Below are 22,053 nucleotides of genomic sequence, written 5' to 3' on the forward strand. Positions count from 1 at the left end.
CATCCTTTTGAACTTTGATCTTTCGTACTTAGTTCTGTTTTGATGAAATATTTAGAAGTCCACACATTTTCTACGTGAAAAGTAAATTTAGAGTGGTTATAGTGGATAGCAGAATGGGTTGATTGCGCTAGCTGCACCCCCCTGGAAACATTTGCTGGATAGCATATCTAGGATCATGCATAGTACATTGTTATTTTGGTGGAAACCTAATTCCTGAGAAGTATTTTATTCGAATTATGAAAAATATTCTATGGCTTTCAGAGGCAAGTTGTTTCTGTGGTACATTGCAATCCACTGTCCATAAGGATTTAAATGAATTGCCCAACCACTGAAGACAAAATTTCCAAAATAATGCTAAGAGAAGAAATTGTTGTTTGTTTTCAAGGTAACTCCTATACTAGTCATATAGAACACAAATATGGCATATCATCCAACTGATAACAAGCTTACGTTATGCTTTCAAGTCTCTGCAGCTTCAAAAAATAAAATACTGAGGAGCTACAGTGCTTTAAAAGAAGCCAGAGATCCAGTTGGAGTCAGAAGACTTTTGTTTTAGTCATGGTTGTCACTGTTCAGCTGAGTAGCATGGGACCCATCACTTCATCTCTCTGGGCCTCAATTTCCTCATTTGTAAAACGAGCAAAATGGACTTGATGGTCTCTAAGATCTTTGGAAGATGTATCACGCTGTGATTCTGAGATGCATAAAAAACAAACTATGTAACTTAGTTCTTTTAAAAATATTTAAAATATTTGTACTTTGTTATTTATAATAATTTAGATATGATATATGTGATTCTTATTAAGTAAAAAAAGTCTTCAACACTGGACCCAATAGGCAATTTTTGAATGTTAAAATATTATTTTATTTGTCGTAAAGAATTTTGCACATTTTTACTTGTTCAATAAACATATTGAAGAGTTGCTATATTAAGAGCACTATTACGGATTATATTTATTATAAATTTACCTTATTTTATTTAGTTATATTACTCATTTATACCTTGTAATCTAAAATTTATACTATTTGAAAATAGTAAAATTGAATTCTTGTCATCATACCTTTCACAGATTCACACCTAATTTTCTAAAATGCTTTTTTTCTTAAACAAATTATCATCTCTACTTATAATTTTGATGGTTCTAAATCCTGCTTTTTCCTGGCAAATTTTTCATCTTTCAAAGATGGATGAATTCAGTCAGGTACCAAAGTGGCCAATTAGTACAATGAGGCACCCTAGTGGTCTCAAAGAGTTAATACATCTCTCTATTAACCAAATAAGACCATGTCTAATACATTGGGAATGAAAAAATCAGGAATTATTTGCATAGGGATGTTAGAAATTTTTCTGTATTATGTAACTAAATATTTTGAACATTAACGGGGTGATAGTATGTGAAAAGGTATAAAAATAAACATTCACTCATGCTCAGCTTTTAAAAAGCAATTTATCAAGTAACTATTGTATTGGTAGGAATATAGGCAGCACTTTTCCACACAAATCTATATTGTTTGAAACCTGAAAACAGTCTATAATCATGTTCCTAATAAAAAGATGATAATTATAATGAGGGAAAAGAGAATAGTGAGTATAAAATTAAGGAAACATTTGAATTTTAATGGAAAGGAATATTAAAACACATTCATACTAAACACATTTTGTATAGTAATCTTGTGTATTTTTCTCTATATACACACTTTTATACATGCTCCCCTTCCTGATCCACCTTAATTCTTTAATTCTCTTTCTTTCAAAAAGATCTAATTTTAGGAGTATGACATTTAGAAATGACCTATATTTATACCTATATAATCTATTTCTACATTTTAGAATATTCTTATGTCTTAGAGTACATACTGGCATATGTGAGCTTGGGAAGCCCAGTTGTCTCCTTCTAAATGGTATGACCCCCCCTGCTTTACTTCTCAAGATAGCAAGTGTTTCTTTCCTGTCACTTTTCTTTGTACCAAGCCCAAACGATACCAAACCTCTGCTACAATGACAGCCTGTCTCCACCATTGATGAAGAGCCCTTCCCCCATTGCAACTCCCTAATCTGCATATAGAAATACTGTTTTGCATATGCCTACTATAATTGGAGAATTTGGAAAACCATGTAAAGCCTCCAATTGCACACATTAAATCTGATGAAAATGATGTTTGAAAAATGAATGAATAGCTTTTCAAGAAATTCAATTTTTCACTCATTTGTGTTTTCTTTATGTAAACCCATGCAATATTGAGATTTGTCTCCATCTGATAAAATTACCCAGGAAATGATAGCTTTTAAAATATAGCCTATAGTAACTGCTCCAATTCAGGATAACACACACATTGTATGTGTATATGTATGTACGTAAAGGAAAGAGAGAGAGAGAGAGAGAGAGAGAGAGAGAGAGAGAGAGAGAGAGAGAGGGATTGAGATTGAAAAAATAATGGCTATTCCAGGTTGAACTCAGGCAAGCCAGATCTGACTTGCAAAAACCCTGAGTTCAGTCTAGAATAGGTATTATTTTTTTACTCTCTCTCCATTTTATATATATATGCATGTAATGTGTATGTGTGTATATCCTTTCAAAGAGATTTAATTTTAGGAATTCAATTTATTTTAGGGACAGAATATTTTTGGAATAATATGGTTTTATATTTCAATGGGGAATTCTTGCAACTTTAAATTAATGATTCACAACATGTCAACAGTTCTAGTTGCCCAAGGTCGCTAATATAGAGGGAATACGGGGGAAATTTTGTAGACTATTGCAAAATCTGCCAAATGTTCTTCCCATACCATAACCATGCAAGAAATTGATTTTTTTAAATGGATTTGAGGGATGGGTGGAAAGGGTGAATTAGTCACGCACTAAAGTTTTATATATGAAAATAACTTCAGGTAAAAAATATTCAAATATAAGGAAGCTAAAATGGAAGATTTTAAATCCAAATAATATTGTCAATTATGCTTTTAGAAGAAATGTAATTTTCTTTTTTTTGGGGGGGGGGCTGTGATCATATAAGGAAGTTTCAGAGCCATAAGTAGAAATTTTAAAAATGATACAAGGAGCATAGCTGAAGGCAATGGACATCAAAAGGCACCATGGTAATTTGGGGGCATAGATATTGGAATACAACTAGGCTTCTTGGTCCATCCCTCTCCTCAATGCACATGAAGTCAGGGCATCTTTCTATTTTAACTAATTGTTCTTGATAACCAGGTGTTAAGGTATACCATTTATTTTCTTTTTTTAATAATTTTTTTCAGTTAGCAAGCATATATTTTTCTTGATCCTTCTTCCCTCCAACCACAGAGAAGCAAAAAAAAAAGGAAGAAGGAAAGAAAAGATGAAAATAGAGATTAAAGGAGGAGAGGAGAGGTCTTTTATCATAGTAGTCAAGCAAAACAAATTGACAACTAAAAAAATCTGATTACTGTGTGATAGCAGAATTGTACCATGGCAAACAAAATGACACTTTTGATAAGTGGCCTTAATGAAAACCTAATGCCAACTCTGCCCTTCCCACAATTCTCTAAATTTCCCAAGGCTCCCCCCTACCAAAAAAAAGTGTGTGTGTATGTATTGCTCTGAGAGGTTTATTGATTAATTTTGTCTTTAAGACTTATTTTACCTTATACACCTAAGTTTTAACTCCTTTTTCAGTTTATGCAAGGAAGACCCAGAACCCCAAATAACCTGCATTATGCACCTGGAATACTGCTTGAGAACTCATATATATTTCCCACATCAGAGACTATCACTAAGTACAGAAGTCTCCAGTGGGTAGTTGGAAAACAGAAGTCTGTTGAATGGGGATGAACTTGTTTCATGTTGCTCAATTTTCTCTTTTACCTACTGTGTTAGATGGGGAAGTTGCCAATTCATGTCTTTATGAGAAAGTCATAAGGAAGCTCAAAGCAATCTTTTCAATTAAACAATGTCTCATAAAAAAGCTCACAGAAGGGAAATATTTCTTATAATTTCACAGTCAAGATAAGAATATTGTACTTGAGTTTCTAATATGTGTTACTAAATGCAGGCTAACGCTACAGTAGGGACAAACAATTAGCATATTCATGTCTTATCCTTACATTTATGCCTTAGAGCTTTATGAGTACTGTCCTTGGAGCTCATGCCATGAGGTTGTCTAAAGACATTGTCTTATTTTTATTGCCCTAACTAAACCTTCTTGGATAGTGCCAATAAGATCTTGTCAACTTTTCAGTTCTAGGTATAGTGTTAAACTGAGCTTTATGTGTACTAAAATTGCAAAGAAGGCTGTTAAGTGGTATAGTGGATAGAGTGCTAAGCCTACAGACAGGAAGACTCATCTTCTTGATTTCAAATCCAGCCTCAAACACATTAACTGTGAGGCTCTGTTTAACCCTGTTTGCCTCAGTTTCTTATCTGTAAAATGAGCTGGTGAAAGAAATGGCAAACTATTCCAGTATCTTTGTCAAGAAAACCCCAGATAGGGTCATAAAGAGTCAGATACAACAGAAATGACTGAATAGCAAAACATTGTAAAGGCTAATTGTAGTACAAATCAGTTTAAACGTACATCTCTAATATCTCAAAGTGAGATTTATGGAAATCAAAGATCTTTGCAGATTAAAATTCAATTTCCCTTATTAATGGTTATTGCAGAAGAAATTAAGCAAAGACCAACAACTCATAATGTATCTAAGATGGGTATATAAATTTTATATGAAGGGTGGCATAATAAATAAATTATGGCGAAGAAGAAAGAGGAAGAGTTCACCATCAATCAAAGGACAGAATCAGAAAAGATAAGATGGATATTTTTTGATTACACAAACTTAAGAAATTTTACAACAAACAAAACCAACACAGCTAAGGTTAGAAAGGAAGCAGAACAGTGGGAATGATATCTGTGTACCAAGTTTTTCTTATAAAAGCATGATTTCTATGAAATATGGACTGATTGAAATATATGAGAATAAGAACCATTAACCAATTTATAAATAGTCAAAGAATATCAACAGGCAGCTTTCCAAGGAAGAAATCAAAGATTTCAATAGCCACATGTAAAAATACTTTGATGCACTAATAATTAGAGATAGGAAGATTAAAATAACTCTCATGTTTTTCCTAACAACCAAAGATGATTTAAGAAATGACAAATGTTGGAAGGGCAGTTGGAAAATTGCCACATCAGTACTGTAGCTATGACTTGGGACAGTCATTCTAGAAAGCAATGTGGAACTGTGCCTTAAAAGTCACTAAACTATGAAATATTCCAACATCTATCTCCAACTTCATCAAAGAAAGGAGAAAATGACTTGTGTATGCAAAAACAAACATTTGTTGAATTGAATTGTGAGGAAGACATGCAAATATTTGTCATTTACCTTCTTTTACGTCTTTTAAGAATTGGTCAAATTAATTATATTATAGGCAAGAAATCACAGTGCTGTTTGAAGAGGTGATAGACCAAACTCCTTCTCTGACCTCTCCTCCCACCATATCACCCACTGTCCATTCAAGGGCCAGGGGAAAAAGTGATGTAGGATATGTTATACCCAATCTTCTTCCTAATGTCCCTATTCTATCTCATCGCTGATCATTGAATCTGCCACCTCTCCAACCTGTACCCTTATGGGAGGGAGCTCAGAACTGCCATTTCATTCAAGCCCCTCCTCCAATTCTCCTGAACTGTAGGCAAAGCTGTTCACACTATTTGGCTGAACAGAAAGTTACCAATTTCAATCCTCATTGTAAGATGGAGGACCTTGTGTTATCATCTGTCTTATCACTGGTAAGGTGCTCTGGACTTTACCAGTTATTTTATAACCATAGTGTCTAGATCCCTGAGGATTGCTATCTGACTTGCTTATATACCGTAAGGACCATGAGCCTTGGTATCTACACCCCTGGAGCACCCGTCTACACTTCTGGGCGTTTACTTCCATGATTCAGTTGTATTTTTTATATGTGCTATCTCTTGCAATTAGAATTTAAGCTCTGTGAAGACAGGTCCTTGGTCTCACTTATCTGTTTAGCTAGTGTTTAATATAGTGCTTTGTACACAGTAAATACTTGACACATTTTTTTTTCATCCATCATCTATCTATTCAACCAAAACTGGTTCCAATCCTGTAGAGGGGAATTCCAGGGGATTGATGATGATGACGACGAAAATTCACATTTCTGTTGAACTTTTAAGGTTTCCTTATGTGCTTTCCTCACAACTCATCTGTGAGGTGGGTAATGCAAGTATTATGACTTTTTATAGACAAGGAAATTGAGGGCCATAAAGATGAAGTAACCTGTCCATAATCACTATGTTAGCATGATGAAAGGAAAAACATAAATTGTTAAAGAGAATAGTTTAATAGACACTGCATAGCTCATGAGGGTTATAGTTGAATGTTTACAAGTTAATGTAGCTCAGTAATGTGGAACTTAAGAACCTTAAGGATGAGTTTCTATAATACAGGAAATTATTAATAAGGATAAACCAAACCCTGGACAGAAATGCGATATTCATTATTTTCCCCAGATTCTTGTACATAGTTTTATTTTAATACTTTAAAATTTTCTCAACTTTTAATTCCTCTATCTCTAAAGTAGGAACCCTAGTGCTTAGCTAATTTCCTATTCTGATATCAGCTTTCAAAACTTAGCAGCTCTTTAGAAGAAATCATTAAAAATAATAGTTAACAATAATAACCCTAGATAGCAGTTATATAAGCTTACATATAATATGATGAATAATATATATATCTACATCTATATACAGATATATATGTATATGCATATACACACAGACTTTAAGGGTTACAATTCACTTTACAAATATCATCTCACTTTTTCCTAACAATAAGCCTGAGAAGTAGATGATATTATTATCCCCATTTTACATAGAGCACACTGAATCAGACAGAGATTAAATGACTTGCCCAGGGTCACACAGCTAGTAAGTATTGGAGGCTGGATTTAAACTCAAGTTTTCCTGACTCGGGGGTCTAATATTTTATCTATTTCATCATTTAGCATAATTATTCTACTACATTTTCTTAAATAGGAGAAATAGTTTCTGACTGCTTACCTTCAGGTTCCCTAATTTTCCTTCCTGCTGCAGACTTCCGAAGCACACTCCGTCCTGAGTTAAACAGGCTTGTTAACTCATCAAGAGGACTGGTTAACGGTCTTGAGTTCGGAGGGCTGTATGGTAATGGAGAGGATGAACTGGAGTTGGGTTTCCTGTGCTCTGCTTTTGCCACTTTCCCAGGAGAATAGGGCAGCTGAGAGAATGAGCTGGAAGAACCTGCACCATGAGTAGAATTTGGTTTCTGAGGTACTTTGGACAACTCCAAATTCGTCACTGCTTTCCCAGCATTAGCCAGAAATGGAGCATGAGTTTCTGGGGGGAAAGTAAAATGTGTGGAAGGCCGAAAAGCAGCAGGTGGAGGCACAGGAGGAGGTGGGAGAGGAGGAGGAGGTGGAGTGGAAGGAGGAGAAACTTTGCTTGAAACATTAAATACCATTAAACCAGGGGATGATGGTCGGTCATTGTCCCCTTTCTGATTTTTGGAGTACTGTGGAGACAATGGGCTTGATCCTTCTGACTGCACAGGGTATTTCAGATTGGTTTCTAGGACAGGAAGCTTTTTGACCTCCAAGGGTGTTAAAGGTGACTCATCAGATGCCGGAGAGCACGTTACCGGGGTTGGAGGAAACACCAGAAGTGGAGGTCTATGAGGAAGCAGATTTGGAAAAGGTGGTGGAATGTCACAAGTATCTCTAAAGGTCCCTATGGTTTGACTGTTTATGTCACCATCTTCAACAGCTAGAGGTTTTCGACAGTCAAAAAACAGTGGTGGGGATCCAGTTACTAGTGGAACTATTCCCAAGCCACTGTTGCTTTCCTCTGGCAAAAAATATTTCATCTCTTCATAAACAGACTCCCCTTGATCTGGGCTGTCTGTCTCAATGGAACTGTTCTTTATTATGTTCCCTACCATTTCAATGTATACTGGCTCAGTCTCCTCCTCTTCCTCTTGGGACATATACAAATTGAGGATTCCCTGGTGTGGCCCATCTGCAGAAGAAGCTCTCTGCATTGTCATCACGTCTTGCTGACCTACTTTAGTTACAGCACTTAAATATTTTGCTTCTCCAGGCTTTTGTGCTGGTATCTCTTCATATGAGCCACTGAGCTTTGTGTTGGGGCTTCTTTTGGGCTTTCGGGGAGGAATCTTTTTCATTGTGCTGTAATCGTCACTGTGTGGCCTTGGCCGAGTCAACACTGGAACAGAAAGAGAGAGTGGTAGAGTTAAGATTCCTCAAATAACTGACAGCTTGCACCATGTATCCTAGCTCGGAATTAACTCTTCATAGATCTTATTGTTCCAGATCCTAATATGTCCTACAATATTTCTCTTTGACATTTTTTTTTTCAGTTCAGTAGTTCCTTTGGTTCCTAAGGAAAACTCACTTTATTCTGTATAAGAGGAGAATATCAATATTTTAAACATGAAGCTCAATATGAATTACTTGTTAGTATCAATAAGACTAACAGTTTACCCATGAGAAAAAGGAGAAAGTTGTATAATTCAATATTTATATTTGAGGAGGTCTGACCATGTCTTTGTCCTGCTTGAAGAGAGTTTAGCACATTAGGTTGAGATAAAATGGACATGCCACACAAAATAATCTGGGCTGTGTTTAATTTTGACTGTCCAAAGAATTTATTTAAAATATCTCAGAAATCCATTTGTGGCGAAGGTTCATTCAGCTGGTTCTCTAAGTTACCATATTCTCCTGTGAAGATGGCTGAAGTTGAGCACAGCAAGCCCAGTTCCAAAGAAACTTTATTGTTCTATGTAACTAATGACAAATCTGACAAATCTTTCCTGGAGAGGGACAGAGAGAGAGACAGAGAGACAGAGAGAGACAGAGACAGAGAGAGACAGACAGAGAGACAGACAGACAGAGACAGAGAGACAGACAGAGACAGAGAGAGAGACAGAGAGAGATACAGAGACAGACAGAGAGAGAATATGTGTGGTAAAGTAGTGTTAAATACTGTAGGAATCAATGAGAGGCAAATTTAAGGGGAGAAAAGAGTTAAGGGAACAAATAGAGGTATTTGCTAATATGTAGGTAGAACAAACACAATAGATTTTTTTTAGAAGGATGATTTCTCTCATATAATAATAAACACTATCTTAATGAATAAGGTCATTTAATTAGACAAATACATCCTCTATAAGTAGTGAGAATTATTTTATTTAATAGTATGTTATTTTATAAAATATATTAAATTTTGAAAATCTTGAATTATTTCATCAGTTGGGATGGTTTAGCCACTATGGTTTTCAGAAAGCCTGTTTTGTGAATATCAACTTTAAATAGACTACTAAATTATTTAACTAAGATAGTGAAGTTTATTGCTCATTTCAAAAAGGGTCATTTATGGGGTGGCTAGGTGGCATAGTGAATAGAGCACCGGCTCTGGAGTCAGGAGTACCTGTTTCAAATCTGGCTGCAGACACAACACTTACTAGCCGTTTGACCTTGGGCAAGTCACTTAACCCCAATTGCCCTGCCTTCCCCCCTCCAAAAAAAAAAAAAGCAAAAAAGGGTCATTTAACAGTTAGGGTCCTTTAACAGCATCTTAATAAAAAAGAACTCTAAATCTCAAGTTAGTAACAGAAGAGTTAACTTTAAATAAATGGAACTCCTGAGAGATAACCAGTAAAATGGGGGTATGACCATACTAAGAAAAATGCCCATTGTTTACTGTATTATATCAGTACCATTTTTCTTTCCCAAAGCAATTCCCTGGCAGTCTAGTGGAATGAATACATTGTATTTAAATTGTTTCTAATAAGTCAGAGACTTTTAGTTCATAAACAAATTCTTTTTGGAAAGTTTCAGTGCTATTATCACCTAGTGACCCAAATGACCAATTTTTAGACAGATATGCTATAGATTCTATGGAAAGGTAAGCTTATTATATATTGAGATTAAATGATCATAATAACACAAAAATATGAATTTTGGCTACATTCAGTTCAGCTTAATGGTATATGTTTATTTAGAAATATTGAACTTTATTAATTAACCTGACCTCAGATGCATTTCAAACCAACCAAATTCTTTGAAAAAATGTTTGGATACTGAGTTAAAGAACAAACAAACAAGCCAACAATCACGAAACTAAAAACTCAACAACTTCATATGTCACTAAAGAAGCCAGAATGATGTGATTATCATACCCATATTTGGGTCCAATTGTAACCAATTTAAAAATAATTCTGGTATGGCCACAATGAAAAAAAATGCTAAAACTCTTAAATCATTCTATCATTCTTTCCACATATTTAACTCCTAGCTAATTTACCCTGAGATGACACAAGTATTCATGTTTTTATAAAATGCCACCAGTAGCTAAAGAAGAATTCTTTTTACACAAGAGTCCTTTTTGCCTTGTTTTGTTTTGTTTTTCCTTTCCATTTTTGGGAGGAATCTTTGAGGTTATTTTAAAATTGTACCATTTGCATAAATATACACGTCACATGGTTTTAACCTCATTGAAGCCCAGTTATCTAGAATTTAATCCATGAGAACAAAATAGTTCCTTTTCATCAACCAAAGAGTTAAATAAAGAGTGATCCAATATGTTCCAAAATAACAAGCAGCATTTATGGTTAGTTTTGACCACATTTTACTACAGGTGCAAAAATTCAGTCACAATTGGATGACAAATGGAGGGTCTCTGAAAAATTCAAGAATTTGCTGGAACCTCATTGTAGCACTCACTATTTGGGGAGATTATGTTCCAGTACAGTATTACAGGTGGTGAAAGAACATTTAACTGCCTGTCTGGTACATTTAATAATACATTTCCAAAGACTCAGGACTCAAAGTTCAGATAAATAATGCCTTTCACCAAATTTCAAAGGAAAATATAATGATTCTCCAATTGAAAATTAGATGATCAAAGCAAATAAAATTTATTATTTATAAAACTATTTCTGTAAAAGAGGCAGAAATATAGGTATGTATGCATATGTGTATGTATGCTGTATATATGTGAGCAATAAGCATGTACATATAAAATAGAATGTAATTATTTAATATATAATTTATTTTAAATTAATTTTATATAACAACATATTTTATATAATTTACTTATTTAACATAACATTTATAAGTTTATTATATAACTATGTAGAATAGAACTGGAAATGTATATGTCTGTGTATATATATATATATATATGTGGGACAGAGAGAGAGGGGAAGAGAAAGAGTAGGACCAAGAACTATGTATATACACACATCCATATATGTGCATGTATACATACATGATAAATATATGTATGTGTGTATATGTATATGTATGTGTGTGTGTATATATATATGTGTATGTATATATATATATATATATACACACACACAATAGTTCTGGTGAGTGACATTCTCTTACTATGCCATAACAAGTCATACAAAAATCTAAGTTTTTCAGATAATAATAAATTACAAACTTTACTAAAACCTTACTCTTATGTCTCTTGATAATGTGGAGATTGTTCTGGAAGATCTACCTTTAAAAAATTTTATTGCTGCGTTTGTTTTTATACCCACCATGCATCTCTCCAACAATATTTAGGTGATCTATAATTTTAATTCTTTGTATAGTGTAATAGTCTGTGACTCATTGTCATTTTGCGTCATTAGCCAAAATTGTTGTTAAAAAACTGAACCTTTATTTCAGAAAGAAGCTTGGGATCATTAAAAGCAATTTGCAGTTTCCCAAATGAAGTCCAGTCAGCTCTCTTATTCATTTTTTGGGGGCCAGTTAATTGTCCTTCTCAGCATCAATCCAAGAGGAACTGACTAGCTCTATAGAAGGACCATTCAATGTCATGTCATCATCTCAGCAATAGGCCTTCTTTATCCACTTGGTTTTCTCATGTAAATAGTTGGCTAAGCTCATTCAGGAGGCTCTGAAATGCTTCATTGCCTAATATGATCAGTACTGTATCATCTTCCAATAGGAGCATCTGGAGAAGCTCATTATCCTTAGGGAATTCCACTCCCCTTTGGGATTTGGCATTGAGAATTCTCACTGGCAAAGACGAATAATTTTTTATTCCTAAGAAGTAACTGATAAGCACAACTTTACACAAAAACATTATAATTCTAACACATTTGTATAATTGCAACTATTTGAGGCTGATTGCATCGAGAAAGTATCCTTTTATATTTAGGTTGTATCACCTATAATGGATATAAAAGAGAGGGTTTGGATACAGCACCCCCTGACTCCTAGGTCAGCTCTGTCAACCACACCATGTCGCTTCTTTGCTAAGAATCTCTGTAGCTCTTAGATCTCCATTTTGAAAGGGACCTCATTTTTGCATAAACAGCCTTCTGTCTTTTCTAGACATTGTATTTCCATACATTTACAAACCTAAAGAAAACCACAAATATGTATTATGCCATAATCGACCCACAAGTAAGCACCTGTTGTGTAAGGTGGACAACAGTTGGCTGTAAAGAAATGGGGTGTGTGATCAGTGTGGTGGAACTCACATACCACCTCGAATTGTAACTGAGTTGAGATTTCTGGAAAATAACTTTGCATATTTGATTTTTGTGGCTTTGGATATATATGTATATTCCTTTCTTCTCATTCACATTCAAAATCTGAAAGCTTATTTAAAGAAAATATGATCTTGTGGGTTTTGGATACTATTTGATTTCGGTATTGATCATTAGTCTTACATTTTACTCATCTATTGCAAGAGAATCTTCTATTACTAGGTGGCAGAATGGATAGAGCACCAGGCCTAAGTCAGGAATACTTGAGTTGAAATCTGACCGCACAGCTCACTAGCTGTGACATCCTCGGCAAGTCATTCAACCTCTGCCTCAGTTTTCACATTTGTAAAATGGAGATAATAATAGCACCTATCTTCCAAGGTAGTTGTGAGGATCAAATGTGATATTAAATGTATAGCGCTTAGCACATAATAAGCACTATATAATGTCAAGTATTACTACACTAAGATGTGTAGAAACAATTTTAATTCTCTGATTACAAATTTATTTTCCCTCAATGTAGTTGACTAAGAAAGTTATTTTGTGCTCTCTCAATAAGTTCACCCCTTAAATTTGTCTATAGAGTTAAAGAAAATGATTTTTGAAATATATATTTTTCTGTCTCCTGATAACATTTTATCTACATGTCAATGGAATCTTTTTTTAAAGGAAATTAAAAAAAAAACTTCCTAGAATCTCGTCTGCCCCTCCACCCTTTGTAATTTGCCCTGAATTATACTTAACTTGCTTGCCTTTTGTCATTTCATCAACCACCACTATGTTCTGATTCTCAAATTAGGCCTTTCCATCCACTGTAATGACCTGACATGATTTAGAACACTCATGTCCTTTCCCACTCCCACTTCATGTCTATCTACTATGTAATATTTATTCTATTTCTTTTCACATTGATTCTTTCATCTTGAATAAAGCTACTGCTAGTGGAACTTCACCCTCATATTCCTTTTTTATAGTATATTTTGTTCCTAATCTTGCTCTTTTGTAATCATGCATTATTCCCTATATCCAAGTGAATATGACTGTAGGAACTATTTACTCCCTTCCCCTCTCCCCCTGCCCCATTCCCCACTCCAGTCTGTCTAACCCACTACTTGTTTCTTATTTTGGTCATTCCTTTGTTTGAACTTTGCCCCACAAACCTAGCCCCACAGACTACCGAAAAATACCTAGAGAGAAATAAGGGAATAAGTGAGATTTGTCCTGCCTACTCATGCTGTGAGTTTGTGAATTATTTAGCTGTAAATATCATTTAGTAAGCATTGTGTTTCCTCTTTTAAGATGATATTGTTGGAGCTCAATAGTTCTAGCATGTGAATCACACCTTTTCCAATTGCTTTCCACTGATCAGATTTAAATTTTCTCCCTCAAAACTCTTTTCTATATTCATCCATGTTGTTTATCATATTTGTCTATTTCTGTAATTACTCTCATGATTTTCTTCAATCTTATCTATTATTAATTCTAGGATTATGGATTTAGAGTTGAAAGAAATCATACACATTATCTAGTCGAATCCTCTCATTTTACAGAACAACCCGAAAATTTAAGAGGTGTTAACTGATTTGCCCTGGATCACAGAATGAGGAAGGCCTGAGGTTGTATTCGAACTCAGGTCATCAGGATTTCAAGTCCACACCTCTGTTCATTTGCCAATATTTACTCTTCTACCAACATCTTGAAGTCTTCTTGTACATTTCTCAAGCTACTTAGGGCAATGGGATACCTCTCTGTGTTTAAAATATCTTTTTCCAGGAGAACATTCTTAAGCTCTCTCTTTTTATCTTGTTGGCTAAATTTCTTTGGTTATTATTTTTAAAAAGCAATTGAATTCAATTCTATGTTCTCCAATGCACCCTATTTACTTTTACTAATGCTACAGATGAATAATTACTAAATCATCATAATATAAATCAAGGGATGGCAAACTGTGGCCCATGGGCTGATTCCTGATATAAATAAGTGGAAGATAACTTGGGGTGAGTATGTGATTTAACTTTAATCATTTAGATAAAGATGTTGTTAGAATCTTAATATAGAAATTTAAGCTACCTTGCTTTCACAGATACCACTAACTAGAGCTTGCTATTCATTTAATGGTGAATCATTTCACTCATCAGCATGCTGAAATAGATGTTTTTTGCCTATATTTTGATGCAAAGAAAAACTGATGAAATGATAGATTTGGGGGTTTTGTTTTGCTTTGTTTTGGACTGTATCTGGTATAATGAACTCCTAGTGAGGAAATGTACTTTCAGTGCATATCAACACTTAGGGACTTTGAGTGTTGTTTCAGGCACTGATGGTTTATGTGACTTGTCAGGATCACACAGTTAGTATGCGTCACAGGCAGGATGGGTCTAAGTCTTGATTCTGGTCATATCTCTTTCAATCAAAAGCTTAAAAACATTCTAATTATTAATAGGGTACAAAATTTATATTGTCAAAATTTGAAGTTTATTTTATGTGCAGTTGTTTTGTGTTGGAGGTTGGAGAGAGGGCAGAAGTAGGGAGAATAGCACAAATTGCCTTTTCCAACAGCCTTAGAAATTTTACCAAAATGTCATGTTTTCTTAGGGATTAAAGAGCCACTGGTAAACCAGCAATTAGATTTATTTCTATTAAAAACATACTAGAGCTACAAGGCTACTATGGGGCATTTGAGGACCGGAAGTCAGAAGATCAATAAACAGAAATAATGTTGTTGTCTCCCAATCTGCTTCCCCTACCCCCCATGCTTTCCCTTTTAGCCTAACCTTCATTAGCTGTGTCCTTAGCAGCTGCTGACAAGCAAGCACTAACAGCTTCATAGGAAGCACTCAGTCGTGTGTTGGGGTCTCTCTTTGGTTTGGGAGGGGGCTGTTTCCGTGGTGATGGCAGGCCACTGCTGTCATCCATACTGAACACAGAGTGCAGGGAGGGAGATCTGATGGATGATCCAGCCAGAGACTGTACCAAGCCATCCACTGCCATGGGGACTGGAACTGAGCTAGAATGAAAATGCTTGGGTGCCCGACTGACTGCGAAGTTGTCTTCAGAGACCTTTCCACCCTTGTCTGCGGCTCTTAAAGGAAAGAAGAAAAACACACACACACATAACAGAAGAGATGCCCAGATGCATTATTCAAATGATAACAATGAACCTGTTCATGCAAACATAATAACAGCCTTTTGGAAAACAATCTCTCTACACCCCTGCTGTGACTAGAGGATGTGTATGCAGTAATCTTCTGACAAACAAATCCAGATGAAGCTGCTAGAATTTTTCCATTTCCTGCTTTATGATAAATCAGATCATTGGACTCCCCCCACCACCATATACAGACATAAATGCAGCTTTCCTTAAGTAGTTTCATATTGTTGATCAGGCATTCACTGAATGGATTGTTCACACTCTGATTATTAAACACAATCAAAACCTAGGAATTCAATCTGAATGATAATTTTTGGGAAATCCATCTTAATAGAAAGTTACTGATGCAGCAAATGTTGGGAGTTCATCATGGCTCCCTCTCAAAGGAGTATACTATTATAAAAAGCAAAGCGTGGAATTATGGGGGTAACCCATACTACTTTCCTATTTCTGTCTCTCCCTCCATGCATCATCAGCCATCATTTAATTATGTGGAGTTATTTTCTCCATCATAATGATTTTCTTTCCCTTTTAGTCTATATGTCTTGTCTGTTGCCAAGTACATTGCTCTTATCAAATAAACAAATTGACAAATCACTTGGTACTTAATTTTACATCTGAGCAAAGTGAGAAATTGAGGTGATTGTTCAGTTCTAGCAGTGAAAATAATAACTATCCTTCTGGAAGTCCTATACAATTAATAGATATTTCATTAAAAAATAGATACAGTAATAAAGACAAGAGGAAGAACAACAAAGTTTTTCCTTTTGGCTTTATAAGCTGGAGTAATCATGTGATAAAAAGATGTCAATACATTTATTTTCCAAGCCATTTTTTAAGCATCTGTTTTTATAATTATATCTCTTTATGGCAGAATACCCAAAGAGGTGGAATTCTTCTAAAAGATATAGCCAGATGCCCATATAGTAAATGAAGTGGCTGAAGATAAAAAACTTGGTATTCAGTATGTAATTTGTTTTCACTGTAATGTTTAATTACCGATTTTCCCCTACAAAGGGATTTTTTAGTATTTAATTATTGGGATATTTGAAGCTAATTAACCAGAGATGACACTGCCATTTTTACTTTAATAAAAATAATCTGACATAGTCAGCACAAGCAAAGGAGTGCCATTTCCAGTGAGATACAATGTGGCATTATTGAGTTCCTATGGAAAAATAAATAGCTCCCTAACAAGTGAATTATGGTCAAAGAGAACAGATTACTGCCATATCATTCACAGAAATGGAAGGATACTCCACTGTAAGCTTAAATAGGTGGTTGCAAAATTTCTATTTCTAGCTAAGCATTCAGAGTAGACTTTCATAAATGAAAAGGAAAGAAAAAGATGTCTTCACTGGAGAAGAAAATGTGTCAATTTATATAGCGACTAGAACAGACATATTTCTCTATATTGATTTCATGGCATGTCCTCTCCCCTAAAATGGCTCCTTATTAATTATGTTGGCAAATTTCCAGAAGGTTCTCTAAGTCAGCATTTATGTTCAGTGTGCTTGAATGAAAAAATTTAAATGCCCAATTAAATTTGTTTGCTAAAAATAGAGCTATCATATACTTTAAAATAAAATCTGAGTCTGCCTGGGGTATTAAAAAAAATGAAACAAGTATAGCATGCAAAATTAATGACCTTCAAAAGAGACATTATAGGTGGTCTTGGGATATATACATTTGTATTTATGGCCTTTTTAACAAGGATATTTAATATATTAACAAAAATATATAAAATATTCATTGGAACCTGTAATTAGATGATAATGATGATGATGATGATGAAGATGATAATCACCAGCATATTTTTTACCAGACCCATGCTTTCTTTGGGATAAAAAACTCCCATTGAGGAGAATTCCCTTGCCAGTTCAGAACTTCACCTCCTCTGCAAATTGCAGTCTAAGGGTCGCTGGAGATAACATGATGTTAAATCACTTATGTAGGTTCACACAGTATGTGTCAGAGGCAGGATTTGAACTCAGGTCCTCTTGATTCAGAAGAAAGCTCTCTACTATTATATTATATTGTCTCCCTAATAATCATCATGATGGCAACAATAATGACAAAAGCAGATCTAATGCCTCACATTTAGAACACACTTCAAGACTTATAAAGTTCTTCATGAACTTTGTCTTCACTCTGCAGATCAGGAAATTGGAGTTGAGAAAATTTAAGGGACTTGCCCAGAGTCACACAGTCAGTAAGTGCCTGAGGCCATATTCTAACTTCGATATTCCTAACCTTAAGTTGAACTACTATACTATTGTCTCAAGCAAAATGTTTGCAGATGACATATTGTGATACATACTACCATAGTATTTGTAAAGTGCTTACCACTGGCCTTGGCTTCCCCTATGATCATTGTTTGTTGACCCTGAGCTGAGAGCTGTTCTGAATGCTTATGGTGATATCTGAATCAATTATGGAGGCTGTTGAAAACATTTTCCACTTACCTTTTGGTGCCTTCTTCTTGTTTGTTCCTGACCTCAAACTTTTCTCTATGATAAGCTATGTTCATTTCATTGCGGAGCCGGTCATTTTCTCGAGCTATGTCTGAAGCATTCTGAATGACCAGTGCATCATATGTTTTCAGGCCCATGTCTTCTGTGTTCTGGAGGAAACTCTTTACTGAAGTTACCTCTTGCTGTCTGATGCTCATCTTCTGTAGCAAGTGTTGCCGTGCAAGAAAGCCTCTTACAACTGTCGGAAGAGGACAAAATGATGGTCCGGTGAAAGAAATGCGAATCCGAAACACAGAAGCAAAGTCACAATGACATTAAGCTGCATGACTGATAATGGGGTTACAGACTGATAAATATAGTCTCAGTGTAAGAGAAATAATGAAATGTATCCTAGCCACATTAAAATGAGATTTAAAAATTCATTAATAGCTATCATAAATTCAAAGATTATGTTAAGAATATAATTTACTTGGATAGGTTACCAGGAATAATCTTTATAATGAGGTCTTTTATGTGTAGGTACATACTCTACCAATGCAGGGTGAAGCTCCTTTATGCTGAGACAAGTGTTATCAATGGCTGGGACTGAAAAAAAATATTATCACCTCAGGGCCAACTATCTGGTGCTGGGTGTCTCTGAGTTTAGCTAAGGCTGCTCCTTTGATAACAGCACCTACTCAGAATTATAATTTGAATATTTCTAGCTTGGTAGGCCCTGTCAAGCTTAGAATAGCTTTTAATAAGTCAGTATCTACTCCATACTACGATGAGGTTTTGTTTTAGGGCTTAAAAAGTGGAGGATAACACATGTGTATATACATACAGACATACATATACCTGTATATAGACATGCACACATATTTACATGTGTGTATGTCAATTTTTAACCTATGTTAACCTCCACATAAGCACTACTCCATGCTTCAGAGAGAGAGAGAGAGAGAGAGAGAGAGAGAGAGAGAGAGAGAGAGAGATATGGTGGACAGGTAGACATAAAGTTTCATGGTTCTGGGGAAAAATAGAAGGGTCAGACTACAGATACAAAGAATATGCAATCTAAAAGACAAAGATTAACAATCTTTTTATAGGTATAAAACTTGATCAGTTTGAGAGCAAAATATCATTCCTTTCATCCCATCCTGTTAGATCAATAATGATTACATTGACCCTAATTTCTGGCAATACACTCTTACTTAAATATTTGAGACACACTGATTTTCTCCATTGCTAATCTGTCTTGTATAAAATGGACAAAAGAAAGGACATTCTTCAAAACCTTTTAATGTCATGTAAATATTATTATTATAACTATATCTATAAAGCCTAACTTCACGTTTGGCATTCCTAGAAGTGATGATGGTGAGTTCAGAAAATATCTCTGAATTTCAGCAGAAAAGGAAGAAAGGAAAGAAAAAAGAAAAGAAGGAAGAAAAAAGAAAGGGAGGGAGAGGAAGAAACCAAACAAAAGAACAAATGAATAAAGGAAAAGCAAGAGATCTGTTATGCAAAATAATTTTTTTGACTGGTAAGGTGGGAAGCAGACTATAAGAGAAATCTAAAGCTGGTATAAGAGAAAACTAAAGTATTAAATATGCCTTAAAATTGTCCATTCCTCTGAAATTACAATGAACTAGTGGGTTATCTGTATGATATTGGTTGATTGCAAAGGGGAAAGTAAAGAAAGTTTTCTATAAGTATGGCTTCAGAAGAAAAATATGCAGACATTTAAAATGCTCAACATTTTTTTCAGATGGCAACTGAATGTTTATAGTTACTTTGGAATGTAGTGGTACTGTATTTAAACTGCAAAACCGTCATGCTGAACTAATCTGAAAAAAAAATAGTAAACAGCGAAAGGTACAATCAAGCGTCCATGAATATAAACTATTATAGAATAATATGCAGTTAGGCTTAAGAGCACCAGATGAAGAGAAAAGCAGTGAGACAAGCTGATTTTTACTTATCCTTGTTTCTTTTTTTTTTTAAAGAGTGTGTCTTTTGGAAAGGTGAAGTTCAGTGTAACTCTATAATGTCTACTTACTTGAACTAAAGAATTAATGTGAACAAACCAGGCCTTTCCCTACCTCCCCACCTCCACCCCTCATTCCTACCCCTCCCCATATGACAACATTCACCCAGTGACATCTATTTCAAAGAATTTGAGGGACTCCATTTTCCCTTCATTATTCCCAACTGTCTTTTTTGATCATTTAAACTATACTATACGGCACAAATTGACTTCTTTAGCATAAGATTAATTACTTCAAGAAAATGATTTGGCACAAGAGGAAATTAATTTCCCATTTTTCTTCTGACACTTTTATGAGATTTTTTAAGGTGACAGAAAGAGTAGTAGGTTTTAGACTCATAAAACTTTTTTTCTTTTGTCTAGAAGGTAATAAATACATATACTCAGAAAGATAATCTCCTGGTAGTATCATTTGAAATTCAAATGATTACATTTATAGCAAAAATGTCCAGTAGTCTCCTTTTCAAACCTTCCTAAAGGTATGTGTGTGGGGGTGAGGTTGGAGACAGGGTGGAGGCAAAAAGTTCACCCAATAATTGGAAACAACTTAAATACAAACAAGAAAAAAGCATTAATTTTAAAAGACATAAACTCTGAAATAATATTTTTATAGAATAAATTTATAGTTTTGTATAGATGAAGAATATTTAGGTTGCAGAAACTGTGTCAGGATTATAAGAAGTGCTGTGCATGTCATATGTCAATCAACATTATGATTCACAAGAGAAGAGAAGAATTCATTTTGGGGATTACTCAGAGAGATTTTTAAGGAATTTTTTAATTAAAGGAAAACTGGGTTTTCATAAAGCTAGAATGCTGTGTCAGTGTCCAGATTATGTGTAGTTCTGTCTAAGGTCTATAGTAATTGTTTATTGCAAGGACCCATCTCCATCCCATACATATATGTATATATATATATACACTCAAAGTCATGAGAGTGAACACTGTTCACAATTGAGTGTCAAAAAGGAAGATAAATTGTAAATAATAAATTGTCATTTCACATTAAACAGTTGGGAATGGAAAAGGGTCAATGAAAATCTAAGAGAAGGGCCCTGATTATGGTAGCCCTGATTCTAAGGGATCAGATGGGCTTCATTACGGGGGTCTATAGTGTCAAAAGCTGTGAGAGGTAAAGGAGTAATAAACTTAGGTGGAGAGGTGTCATTGAACTTGGCAGTTAGAAGCTCATTTGTAATATTTAAAAGAAGACTTTCAATAAACTATTAGGAGACAAATCCAGATTGTACAGGTTGATAAGAGTGGAGAGTGAAACTTCTTTCAAGAAGTATAGCAGTAAAAGCAGACAAATAGTATTTGAATGAGCCAGAAGGGTTAAGGGGAGGCTCTTCTTTTCTTTCTTTTTTTTTTTTTTTTGGTATTCTTATTTATTTATTTTTAGTTTTTTAACATTCATTTCCACAAGATTTTGAGTTACAGATTTTCTCCCCGTCTTTCCCCTACCTCCCACCCCAAGATATCTAGCCTACTGAATACCCATTCCCCCAGTCTGTTCTCTCTAATATCCTCCCCCATCACCCCCAAACTTTCTAGTAGAGCAAGACAGATTTCTATACCCCAGTACCTGTACATCTTATTTCCCAGTTGCATGTAAAAAATAATTTTTTAAACATTTGTTTTTAAAACTTTCTTTCCCTTCTTCCCTCCTCACCCACCCCCTACCCCCAGGGAAGATAAGAAATTCAATATAGGTTGCACATGTGTAGTTACACAAAATGTCTCCATAGTAGTTATATTGTGAAAGACTAGCTATATTTCCATCCATCCTATCCCTCCCCCCATTTATTCTATTTTCTCCTTTGACCCT

General features: G+C 34.9%; 1 protein-coding gene across 1 annotated transcript in view; it reads right to left on the reverse strand.

The window, feature by feature from the left end:
* The window catches only part of MYO16 (myosin XVI), an 871,975-nt gene that overhangs the window by 91,996 nt on the left and 757,926 nt on the right, over positions 1 to 22,053 (reverse strand). The window contains exons 32-34 of the mRNA XM_069094125.1: positions 18,188 to 18,434; positions 15,346 to 15,653; positions 7,066 to 8,265 (exon numbers count right to left, since the gene is read on the reverse strand). Coding sequence (XP_068950226.1) covers positions 7,066 to 8,265; positions 15,346 to 15,653; positions 18,188 to 18,434 — 1,755 coding nt within the window. The remainder of the gene's footprint in view (positions 1 to 7,065; positions 8,266 to 15,345; positions 15,654 to 18,187; positions 18,435 to 22,053) is intronic.

This window comes from Petaurus breviceps, unplaced genomic scaffold (assembly GCF_028583685.1).
Source record: "Petaurus breviceps papuanus isolate PSGF00001 unplaced genomic scaffold, PetGlider_PUasm1.0 214, whole genome shotgun sequence".
In the NCBI taxonomy this organism is placed as follows: domain Eukaryota; kingdom Metazoa; phylum Chordata; class Mammalia; order Diprotodontia; family Petauridae; genus Petaurus; species Petaurus breviceps.